Source organism: Pantherophis guttatus, chromosome 8 (genome assembly GCF_059756535.1).
Source record: "Pantherophis guttatus breed Tessera chromosome 8, ASM5975653v1, whole genome shotgun sequence".
Lineage (NCBI taxonomy): Eukaryota > Metazoa > Chordata > Lepidosauria > Squamata > Colubridae > Pantherophis > Pantherophis guttatus.
This window is the reverse complement of record NC_142070.1, coordinates 41,743,736-41,756,941: the sequence shown is the minus strand read 5'-3', so window position 1 is coordinate 41,756,941 and position 13,206 is coordinate 41,743,736. Positions and strand designations below refer to the sequence as shown.

The 13,206-nt window shown below is 36.4% G+C and overlaps 1 protein-coding gene across 5 annotated transcripts in view; it reads right to left on the bottom strand.

Annotated features, from left to right (window-relative positions):
- SLC7A2 (solute carrier family 7 member 2) overlaps positions 1 to 13,206 on the bottom strand; it is a 45,613-nt gene that overhangs the window by 14,487 nt on the left and 17,920 nt on the right. For 4 of the 5 annotated variants that reach the window (XM_034442844.3, XM_034442846.3, XM_034442848.3 and 1 more), the window contains 2 exons: positions 1,830 to 2,217; positions 3 to 158 (listed from right to left, as the gene is read on the bottom strand). In XM_034442844.3, the coding sequence (XP_034298735.1) occupies positions 3 to 158; positions 1,830 to 2,202 (529 nt within the window). In that variant the 5' untranslated portion in view covers positions 2,203 to 2,217. Of the gene's footprint in view, positions 1 to 2; positions 159 to 1,829; positions 2,218 to 4,866; positions 4,943 to 13,206 lie in introns of those variants that run through there. The other variant, XM_034442847.3, reaches the window with a different exon arrangement.

Genomic DNA, 13,206 nt, shown 5'->3' with positions numbered 1-13,206 from the left:
ACCTGCTAAAAGTAATATTAGACAGACTGCAAAAAAATCTGGATATTCTGCTAAACCAGAATAATTCATTCTGAAGTAAGTTCGGAAAAAATAACCAATTTGTTTTCCAAGAAGTTCATCGAAGGTTCCACTCCATGCTCTTGCAACACTTGAAGTACCTTTGACATAAAAAACAAAAATGTGGTATATTTGGCAGATCACAATGGCAAATAGCACAAAAGTACTGTACAATTTACATAGCATCATCCAGTCTCTTAAAGTTGTTCATAATTCCATTCTGTAATTACGTTATCACACTAATTTCAAAAAATCTTTCCAGTCTTATGCCTGAACCATCATGCTAAAATGATATCAAATAAACAATAAGAATAAATTGTTCATTCCTATTTTAAAGATGCTCAAATTTTTATATGGCCAAGGTTGCCAAGGTCATGAAGAAAATAAATAAATTAAAACTCAAAATTCTGGAAACAATGTGGACACATCATGAATTCTAGAAGTACACTGCAATTCTGTCATTGTCAAATATTGAGACCAAATTACACTATCAAATTTCATTGGTGAATAGCACAGGGGCTATGAGGACTATATGCAGCCTGTAGGTTATTCACTCCAATATATATAGAAATAATATACTTCATTAAGAAAAGCTGCTTTCGAGTAGATAGGGGCATAAATATAGTCCTTGCTTGCATTTTTTAAAAAGCAATCTTACTTTATAATATATATTAAGATGAATATCAAAACAACCTTTTTAAAGTCAAAGCATAACTTTGACTTTGAAAGTGGAAACAGATGCTGCTGATAAAAAAAATCAGTTTAAACTTGAAACAGGCTGCTTATCTTTAGTATATACACACACAAGCACAACCCACTCTAAGGGATATAAGTTTACAGCATTGTTTCACCTCTCTGATATTTCACATTGGGTTACATAAGTAGCTATTTCCTAACAGATCGCAATTTATTGACCAAATATTGGGGAAGTAGGGTTAATCCAAACAGAATAGGGTCTTCTTTATCAGTAGAATTATTTTATCAGAAAAATCACCAGATAACTAATGTTATCTGGTGATAACTAAGTATCAAATAGCTTCAATAACTGACTGAATTAAATAATTGTTCAATCTGTAATTAAAACTGATTGATGAATTAATGCTTGATTGGATACTGATCAAGATAAGGAAATATTTAATATATCAAGCAGTTTGAAAAGCTCCACAATTCTACTGATTTGTGTCATACTCTTTGTAGAAGCTTCCCAACTCCCTCTTCAGCATGGCATGTAATACATGAACGCTGTGCTTCAAATAATAATTAGAAAGAACAGTGGTATATTTTACAGTCTGCTACTTTTATACATTAAATCCTACATGCCCACAATTTGTTTATTCACATTGTGCCTGGAAAATCATATATGTCAAACTTACGTGCTATATTCAAACCAATGTACTAAGAGAGTCGACCTGTTGAATGTATTTGGTTTCCAGAAGTTCTACTGGAATTCAAGACCTATATTTGAGATTGAAGTATTCTCTACTTAGTTCATGTATCATTTCTATGTTATCATCCTAATATATAGTGAGTTAAAACCCCTCTCATATTGCTGGTTGCTGCATTCTGTCCTATTTTCACCATTGTCAACAGACAGAGAAAGGTCAAATGCATTTCAGAGCATGTCTAGAAACTGTCTCTGCTTCTTCCTCTCTCTGGCTCTCTCATGAGAAAGAAATAGCAGAGGTTTACTCAAAATAGTCAACAGCAGCCAGGATCCAAAGCCAAAAGTCTGTGTTGACTTTCCGTATAAACCTGACAACTTTCAGACATACCTATAACGTAGGACAAAATGAGATTCCAGCCAGTGATAAAAGCCCAGATTTCACCAACAGTTACATATGTGTACAGATAGGCTGAGCCAGTCTTTGGGACACGAGCACCGAATTCTGCATAACAAAGTCCGGCCATAACAGAAGCTAGAGCAGCTATGAGAAAAGAAAGTACAATACTAGGTCCAGAATCTGCTTTTGCAACTTCTCCAGCAAGGACATAAACACCAGCACCAAGGGTGCTTCCCACTCCTAAAGCAATAAGATCCACAGTTGATAAGCAGCGGCATAGCTTGGAATCTTCAAGACTGTCCGCGTTGACGATTTTTCTCCTCAGCAGGCACCGAGCAAATGACAAGGCTGGGCCACCGGTCATGTTGGATGAAAAAGCCTAAAAATGAAAAAGAGATGACTGTAAAACGAAGAACCCAAAGTATCATCTTCAGATTCATTATAATACAACCATTTGTATGTAGTGAATCTTGCTCTAACAGACTTAATGGAGGAGAAGGGTGTCTGTAAAACCAAAATTTCTGTTAAATCCAAACAGGATTTTACATAAAGTACTTGACACATTTTGTACAAGTTTGAAATGGTGAATAAGGTTTTGCTGTTCTGTACAACTATGGACAGAACCATATAATATAGAGAGAGAATTTATCCATTGTGTCCGAAGTGTGCTAAACCAAGACTCATTCAATCAAAGGTTTAATATAATTAAGAAAAAATATAGTTTATACGCAATAACTAAGAAATAGCACAAAATTAAGGGATTATTCTTACTTTCACTTACTTTCAGACCACTGAAAATGTATTTAAATTATGATTATGCAATTTCACTAATTGTACTTCATAATAATAACATGCTGAAGCTTAAGAAGACAACTGATGGATCAGCATTCATTCTAATCTCTCCTATTGTGGTTTTTCTAATTCACAACCTTTTCATAAGCAGCAATCCATTGTACCTATCCAAACAAGTCTCCCCTACGATGTATGCATCTATAGATGCTTCCCAAAAGCAGCAGTGTGGAAAATGGCTTTAAGATCTGCTTTATTTGCAATTGCATTTGGAGATATGTCATTGACAAAGAGAAATACATCAACAAAAACGTTCTCAATTAGTATGGAAAGAGGAAATATTTATAATCCATAATGCCAAGGTCTTTCTAAATGGGCCAGGATAAAGCACCACACTATAACTAACATTACCAACATTTTGATTAGCATATTCAACAATGTTACAATAATCTGCTCTTTTTCATTATAGGGGTCAAAGTAAAATGTTCTCTATCAAGTCAACATATTCTTGCTTTCATGAGTCTTCGTGATCTTGCTCTTTTCATCGAAGTGATGAAGGCAGTGCTGCACATGTTTTCTGATACACACATACACACACTCACACACCCCAGCCTCCTTTTCATCATATTGTGATTGAGAAATCACCTACAATTTCTCTATGATTATAAAACAGGTGATTCCTTTACTTGAATACGTTTAAGAATACATTTATCTCACTTAATTGGCTAAGTGAGATAAAGTCATGTCACAATCATAACCTGAAAAAATTATGATTCTACTGCAGAATGTATAGCTTATGTATTCCTTTCTCTGTTGTAGCTTATTAAAGCTTAATATTGCAACTTTATCATCTAAGTATGACTAAAATAAATGTTATCGCACTTAGCTATTATATAATTACACAGTTATCACAACAAGCTAAAATTAGAAGGAAACTTTGAGTCACTATTGACTCCTGGCAATTAGTCCATAAAGTTTTCTGGACAACATTTTCCAAAGTAGTTTGCCACTACTTTGGCAAACTTTTCCTGAGGATGAGAGAGACTGAATGGCCCAAAGTGGGCTTCCATGCCTAAATCTGGATCAGAACTCAGATTTCCATCTTTCTAGTCCAGGGTCCTTAAAATGCTTGGTACTGTTTCTTCTTTCTCCCTAGCATGGAACTCCCAGACATGTAAAATAAATAATGCTGTTGCTTTCCATTTCCAAACCTTAGATACCTGCTCTCAAAAATAGCATTTGTAGCAAGGATTTTCTAGCATCCAAAATAATACTTTAAACTATAATCTGTAGCATCAATTTCTCAATCTCTCTTACTGGGACAGATTTTCACCCTTCCATTATCTATCCCAAAGGATTCCACTGTCCTGCAGTAAGAAAGGAAACATGAATTGTAAAATATAATTGTACAAACGCTCTCATAATTCTACATATAACTCTTTGCAAGAGAAGGAAGTTATGACGATGTGACTGTTTTATGGCTCTATTAATTAAGGGTGTTACTATAAAATGTGTATGATTAGTAAACAACTCTCTCCTTCCCATAATCCATCAATCTGTTATCTTTTTTAAAAAAAAGTTAGGTTCTAAGCATTTTCCTTTCCCATACCTTTCAACCTCACTAATCCCAATTTTAAGTTGTAGGAGAAAAGCTAGTCTGAATAATTTACTCACAAAGCTCATTTATTAAGCTAACATATTTACAAAATTGTTTGCACATTATAACATAGTTATTGACCTTACTAAGTGCTACTATAAAATATCTATTGTGTAATTGTAAAAAGAAATTCTCTCCAGTTAATTTCACAGAGGTTATTAAAACTTATTTCCAAGTAAATGTTCTTGGAAATACAGTCTCCATCACGTCAGTCTCCCAGTAACGTGAACTTAAAATGTTCCTTTACAAAATATTGAAAGTAGCATTAAGAAAACTTCACAGAACTTTAAAATCATTCCAACAGTATCTTTGAACTGCAGCAGATTTAGAGAAAATTTAAACTTCCAGGATTAAAACATTAATTTTTGCTTCTTTTGAATGTTTACATTACCAAAATACTGGAATATTAACATGCTATATGTTACATTTCTAATCTACTTTAATATGAAAACATCGTTCTAAAGAAAAAACAGATTTGTTAACAGGGGCCAGCATTCCACATTCAGTGGGTGAGTGGAAGAGAACCTCCAGCAAAGTATTTTGTTTCAATATAGATTTGTTTTGAGCCCAGCCTTTACTTACCTAACAATAATATTCAAGTTCTTTATTTCTCAGGCATAGAGAGTAAGGAAGATGCGGGCTGCAGGAAGATTTTACTTAGACAACTGCCTTTTTAAAAAATTGAAAGGTTAGGCTGTCTGAAGCTGCTTGCTTTCAGGGGGTGGAGGAAAATCAACTACAGGTGATTGGATAATACAGAGTTTACCCACCTTTTTGGCAAACAAATAAAAAAAGTTATGGTATTCATTTATACCATTTAAGAAACCACACCAGCTTTTTTTCCTGTTTAAAAAGCTAGCTGGACATCTGTTAAATATATGTCTACAAATAACAGACTAATAATTTTGTAGGTCTAATATTGATTAACATAATAATTGATAGAACAGGTAAAGTTATAAACACTACAAAAGTCAGTCCAGCCTAGGATTATGACCAAAAGAATGGTTTATATATATTCTCAATTGTACCAAACCACAAAGATAAATTTCTCATGGGGAGCAATGCAATGCTAAGACACTATCCCCTATGAACCACCATGCTAGTTGTAAGAAAAATGTCAACAACATTAGGATTCAAAAACTATCAAAAAATAATGAGGCTTGACAATTAACTTCCTTGGCTGATGACCTTAAACTGTCAGGCAAAACCTTGTCATTTAAACAGACATGTAAATAGATCTTGGCTTTTTCTGTACTAGTCTGCTTTCATAAATTACATTTCTAAATTAATTACATTTCTAAATTAATTACATTTTTAAATTAATTACATTTTTATTTGGGGGCTATATCTGCTTACTCTTACCCTTGATATCCCTTTAAAATTTGAGGAGCTGTTCTTTTTACTATGGATTTGGATAACTGGCATTTTTACAGTACAGGGATGGATGTAATAAACATATTCTATCTATTGCTAATTTAGAGATGGAGATCTTCTGGCCAACTGGCTGGATAAGATCTTCCCATCCAGTTTGCTAAAGCTATTTCACTTCTAAATGAATAGCAAAATGGTTATTTGCAGAAAAAGGAAGCTAATCTATTGCTATATGGGGTCACCAAGAAAGAGGCAAAGGATTTTGCTATAAGCAGCAAATCTGTTAATAGAGGCAACTGAGATTGTTAGATTGTCACTGCTCATTGTTATCCACGGAGACAATGCTGTGGAGTGATGATGACTCTCCACTGAAAAATATTTTGGAAGAAGTATTTCTGAAATATTGATGCCATGCTAAATGTATAAGTGGTAGGTAGGTATTCCCTTATATGTGGTCAAGAAAAGAAGGTACTTTTTTTTCTAGTCACTAATCAGTTTTTAGCGTCCTAAAAGTTGCTGCACTATGTGTCTGCCATCAGATCCTGCTCTTAGTTCTAATGAGGTATGCCTTTATCAGGGAAAAGGCTTAAAGAAAAGCAGTAAGATTGAAGTTAGTGGGGAAAGACAATCTTCCATGCTAAAGAAAGCCATAACCCTGATTATTTTAATGAAACAGAGTAAGAAGGAGTTGAGCAGACTTTTCCGGCACTACACATCAAGAAAGATATGCATCTCTCAATCAGGAATGGTTGTCCAAGTGTTCCATTTATATTTCTGCAAATGTAATGTTCTGACTAGGGGGCACTCAAACAGCAAAGCACAGGACAGTTAATCAAATCAACCAATCAAAATGCAGGATATGCATCTCCAAACAACACACAGTTTGGATGTTGAAAAGTCTGCACCATCTGCAACCTATACTTACCCAATAATCCTTTTGCAGTGTAGGTATGCCTACGTGCAATTACATGCAATACAAAATCAGCCTTAAACTCTCACATATAATACAGATATTATAGCTAATTATAGTTGTAGTTTCACGACATATGAACAATGCTACCTTGGAAGTCAAGCTCAATTTCTGAAGACATCTTTAATTTTCTTGGCAGCAATGCTGAAGTGCTGCCAAGAAATGCTGAAGTGGTTTTCCATCACTGCTTTGTCCATTGCTTTGTGCATTTTCCCCCAACTTCCTAAACGGTCTTCCATTCAATGCCAACCAGGTTAACATAGCTTAGCAATTTCCAGAACAAACAAAATCAGCTAGGTCCTTTCTCCAATTGTCAGTAAGGCTATGGTTTTAACACTGGTAGAAATCCTTAAGACATCATTACAAATTGTTTGAGGATCTCAGGAGATTTGAACAAGCAAATGCAATGACCACACAAGAATTACCATGTAATGAATAACTACAGCGAATGCAAGATAAGGATGAAATAGAAGACCTCTTTCTGTTTTGGTACTAAGATTTTGTAAAGGAACCCTAGTAGCCAATAGTCATACTGACTGAGAACCGAGGTCAACTCCTCTGAAGGTCATCAGATCAAGGGAAAGTTTTATTGCAGCATATAAGAGTAAATATTCCATGCAGATCTTGACTTCTGATTGATGCATGGGCACATCTATATAATTTGCTTGGCAATAATATACATGTTACTTAACACTATCTTCTTTCAGAGTGCTCTTCTAGAAGGCTGTCCAACTTCTGACCTACAACTGGGCATTTCCTCATGCTCTCTCATCCAGTACAAAACAGACCCTGCTTACCCCTAATGCAGATAATCTGGAAAATTTCTTCTCTTACCACCCCTAATCCAGTATAGGTTTCTACACTATCTTTTATGGTCACTATAATTTTACCTATTTTGTTTACACCTAGTAGTTTCAACCATTTCCTTTTTTTAAAACAAACAAACAAACACATGAGATGAATGGAGATACTTAAATGAGCAATTTATTGTATAAATGCTATTTATATAATCCTAGGTCACAAGAAACATCACAATTTTCAGGAACAGTCCCAAAAATGTCATCTGAGTGCTATAAATTCATTAAACTAAAACCAAGGTCAACAGTTCCAAGTAAATATTGGAAAATATAAGATGTCCTGCCTTGAGCAGGGGGTTGGACTAGAAGACCTCTGTGGTCTCCTCCAGCCCTATGATTCTATGTTCTATGACTTTATTTTAACTTGTGCATTCTACTCAGAGGTAAGTCCCACTAACCACAATGAGTTTACTCTCAGGAAAATGGTGTAGGATGACAGCTTTACAGAGCAATTCAATACACGGTTTCCACTCAACAGTTCTGAAGTTTACCTAAGCAAATGATCTATTAACTAGGTATTTACTTTTAAGTACAAAGTAAACAGCCTTTCCAATGGACAAAGTTGTTAAACGACTGCAGGTCACAAGGCAAACTCACCACTGCACATACACTATCAAAATGTTCCATTGCCGTCATGTTTATCTTGGGAGTAGCAAAATAGCATCTGTTGTTTTTGCCCCCTCCATTAAGATTAAATCCTTGGACAATTATGTTCACATTTTTATCCCAGCATGCTTTCAATGTAGCATAGCATTTCATTCCAGCATGCTTTCCATTCAATACAGATTCTTCTATTATTTTATATGTCTTCTATTGTAATGCATTTATGTTTTGCAGGAAGGTATTAGATATATTACACAAACACTATGTAAAACATAGTTTAAACAAAACCGCTGTCATTTCTAGGGACCCAGATAGTTAACAAACATACCTGGAATTAATCCTTATATATTTTAATTGAAGAGAGTTGCTTAATGAGTGTAAACTTACAGGAAAATCTTGGGTATTTTCTTTGAATATATCTGGATTTAATTAAGCAGATATGTACAGAAATTCACCATTCATTCTTATTTATATGTCTGCCGTTCTTAACCAGGCTCATGATGCCTCACAGAGAAGGCATCCTTCTGAGTCACACTAGATCAGTGGCCCCCAATCTTTTGGACGCCATGGATCGTTTCCATGGAGACAGGTTTTTCTGCGGATCTGAGGGGGTGTGGCTTTGTGTGCTGCCTACATCCGTGGAAGGGGCTTCGCATGTTTGCGCCAACCAGTTTCTGGCATGCCGCTGACTGGTGCCAATTCGCCAACTGTGGGTTGGGGACCCCTGCACTAGATAACTGTTTTATTTTGCATTATGTAGAGACTGAGCATAAAATAAGGAAGATGTGACATTAATACTAAAACTAATTCTTAACATTTCCATAATGGAAGTTTCAAGCTGAATTTATATAGCACTCCAATAGAGTTTTATTTTCATTCCTTTTCCACCCTTCACTTAGTATAAGGCAATTATGTCTACCAATGATTTGTGCTAGTTTGGGTCTGTCTGAGCTCCACTGAGACCAACAGAATTATATTAAGTATTAACTGATTTCGACAGCTAATAAAGAGATATTTATTAGGGCTTTGGGCAAACATAGAAATTTTAGCCTCCAAAGTTAGAACTGAAACATGCTGGATCATTTGAACCAATGCCAAATCTATAGCACAGAATTTTTACAGACAAGTCTATAATAATAATGATGATGATGATGATGTATTAAACTGGTATGCCACCTAACTCTCAACAACTCTGAAATTCTGTAAACTTCCACTTTTAAACATATGTTTGCAATGTAACACTGTTGATAAACCCCAGGGACGGCAACTGATTGGACAATTGAGAAGAATTTGGGGGAAATGTCACAAGCACTCTCCCAAAACAGTAATCGTGAGGAAGGATTGGCTTATTTACATAACTGCAATGGTAAGCACATAAGCATATGATCCCTGGCCCATTTAGTCTTACAGTCTGTTCTTATAATGGTCAACCAACTACACAAGGATGGTCACAAGTCTTCCAGGAATGGCCTTCAGAGCCAGTCAAACTGCCAAGGTTAAAAGGCATTGATCCCCATTACTTCCAGGGGTGAAATGCTCCTGGTTCGGACTGAATTGCCCGATCCGGTAGCGATGGTGGCAGGTGGTATGGAGAACCGGTAGCAAAAATCCCTGCCCCCTCATGCCCAGCTGAGCCGCGCAATCAGGCTTTTTGTTTTAACTTTTAAAAGCATTTTTTCTACAACCTCTTCGGCCGAAAAAATGCTTTTAAAAGTTTTTTTTAAAAGCCTCTGATGATCGCGCGGCTCAGCTGGGATTGTCAGAGGCTTTTAAAAACATTTTTTCTACAACCTCTTCCGCCGAAGAGGTTATAGAAAAAATGTTTTTAAAAGCCTCTGAGGATCCCGCTGACGATCCCAGCTGTGTGGCCTGATCAGCAGAGCCTTTTAAAAGCATTTTTTTACAACCTCTTCAGCCGAAGAGGTTGTAGAAAAAATGCTTTTAAAAGTAAAAAAGAAAAAAAAAGGTGGCCATGCCCACCCAGTCACATTACCCCACACCCACCAAGCCACACCCACAGAACCGGTAGTAACAAATTTTACATTTCATCACTGATTACTTCCATGTCCTGTTCCAATTCTTTTCTGAAACCAGCAAGCTGATAACCACCGCAACATAGTGCATTTCAAATTTTAATTGTTTATTCTGTTTTTTAAAAATCTTTAATCTTTCCTGATTCCTCATGAACTCCATTTTCATTGGATGATCTGAGGTCAGCCCATTTTTCAGGAAGCATTCTAACGAGGTTCCTGACTGTCATTCTTTCAGACCTCCAGAATGCTATTTACTATCCCAAGGCTATCTTTTACCTTTTTGTTTCTAGACAGACAAACAAACAAAAGCATTGGTTGCAACTGTTCACCATTTTATGAATTGTGATGCATTCTGAAATTTTTAAAGATCTCAAGGCACTGGCACGTTGTTTTTCAGCAAGCTATCTCTTTCTTTGGTTATTTTAAATTAGAAATAATTAAATAATAGTAACACCATAATTAAATAATAGTAACATCAGATGAGGCAAGAAGTTATTCATGGAAACACTGATATCTTGAGCAGGTACTGCCTATATTTTTGTGTCTTCTGATCAGTGGTGGGTTCCTACCAGTTCCGCCAAGCCGGTAGCAGTGACGATATGACGTCACCGAACCGGTTCTGCCTCCCCCGCCCCCCCCACGTTATTCTTACCTTTTATTTGACCCCACCCCCAATCTATTGCTGCCTCCTGAGTCCCATCTGATGGCTAGAGGGGAAAAAAACTGTTTAAACTTTTGCTACAGGGCTTCAGTGCCGCCCTACAGCTGATCAGTGTTAAAATAAAACAAATGGGTGAACCGGTGCCTGCAAAAGGTTCCCATAGCTGCTCTGAAAGCTTTCCTCATTTCTCTAAGTCTGACTGTATAAAGACTCCCAGCAAAGTAGGAGTCTGGACATGCACACAAGTGCAAATGGTTGTCCAAAGTAGCTGTGTGATCCTTCCAGGACTTGTTGTAACAGTTCAAGAAGAGGTGCTTGGAAAAGCATATTTGCAAAGTACTGTGCATCTTTTAAAATGCTTTGCATGACTCCAGAAACGCAAACCCTTCTGCTCATAAGTGATTACAGATTCATCAAGAGATTCAGAAGGTACAAAAATAATCACACTTGTTGCACCAAGAGAGGCAAACAACTTTGTATGATCTAAGATAATAATTTCTAGCAACAACATCTACCTTTCTCAAGCAGGTATTCTTTAGTTACGGGGATTTGCAACATCAAAAAAAACCAAATACCTGGAACGGTACCAGACTAAGAGATAAGACTACACTACATCATAATAATTATCAGAATAAATACAAAGGGTCACTTTGCTCTGGTTTCCTATTATTTGCATGTTATGTAACTCCACCTGTATGAGCACACAGTTTTTAAGCCAGTGATCAGCTTTTTTGAGTACAAGTTGGTTCAGAAATAATGTATCCAAGAATTTCTGTGAACTGTGTTCCATTCAAATCATACTGGTTTGAAACCAATATAGCCTTAAAATTAAATCAGAAGTAATTATGAAATTTAATACCTAACAAAATATATACTGTATTTTTTGGATTATAAAACACACTTCCCCCCCAAAAAAGTGGGTGGAAATGTCTGTGTGTCTTATAGAATGAATACGGACCTGTTTTTGGCCTTCCAAACCCTCCGTGCATCCCATTTTTGCCCTTCCCGGCTTCCAGAAGCACTCTGCAGGCCAAAAACAGGCCCGATTTTGGCCTCTGCAGGCCTCCACAGGACCAGTTTTTGCCCTCCAGAAGCACTCTGTTTTTGGCCTCCCAAACCCTCTGCACGTCTTGTTTTGGCCTGCAGAGTGCTTCTGGATGCCAGGGAGAGCAAAAACTGGACCCACGGAGGATTTGGAAAGCTGAAAACGGGCCCTTTTTTGGCCTTCAGAGTGCTTCTGAATCAGGGGAGCGCAAAAACGGGACGCACGGAGGCAAAAACCTATTTTTTTCTTATTTTCCTCCTCTAAACCTAGGTGTGTCTTATAGTCCAAAAAATACGGTAAATATATATAAATGAACCCTTTGAAAAAACTGTCCAAGAATAGTATGCATGCTGTGAATTAATCAACACAAAGTGAATAATTTATCCCAACTCAAGATCACATTCTTGGGCTGAATCAGCAACAGCATTGCTGCTTTCCTTTTTTTAAAAGATGTGAGATTATTCCATTCCCCTAGCAAAATCATACCTGCTGCACTATGTAAAGCCTGTGACACAGAGTTTAGCAGACTTTTGGAACAACAATGATGTCTTTCTTTAAAAAAACATTATTAGTGTAGAATATATACAAATAGACTTCACAATCCCTATTTTATACTCTTTATCTCATTGTTACTACCATAAGGGTAAAACATCTCTTCAGTCAAACTTGATTTATGAGGCTTACATAGATCCTTTTGTATAGGCTTTTTAGCAATACACATGATCCATTCCCACATGCACTAATGCATATAATGAATTCTTCTATGCTAATAAGTGAGGATCTGTCTTTTTTCTACCAGACCAACTTAAACATGCAGTGGATATCAAAGAAATAGATTATAGCCTGCTAACAACATACAAGGTTGAAGAGAGGCTACAGGATAGAGGGAAATATATTATGGGACAGAGTCAGCTATTATTCCATAGTTTAACCTGAAATGTTGATATATATATATATTTACAATGGTCTTAGCAAGAGAAAGCCTCTAGCTAATTTTGTACAACAGAGAAACTAAGCAAAATTGGAATGGTTAGTACTTGGATGGGATTCCATCCATACTTTCAGAAGTAGACTATGAAGACTGACTTCTTGAAAACCCTCAAGAAGTCAACCTACACCACTTCTATATCTTGCCAGACTGCTTCAAAAGTGTCTTCACATTTATACCAGCCTACATTAGAAGCATTGAGCCACTTAGATCAGCTGTCAACAACTCTTATTTCTATTTATCTTCCCAGTTACTTAGGTTTCCAAGTGAGCCTCTTCCAATAATTGGTACTATGAACCTCTCACATTATTTTTGTTGTAGCATTTGCAGTTGAGCTTTAGAACGCCGATCCCAACCATTAAAGCAGTAGTCTCTAGCCTCCTATTAATTTGAC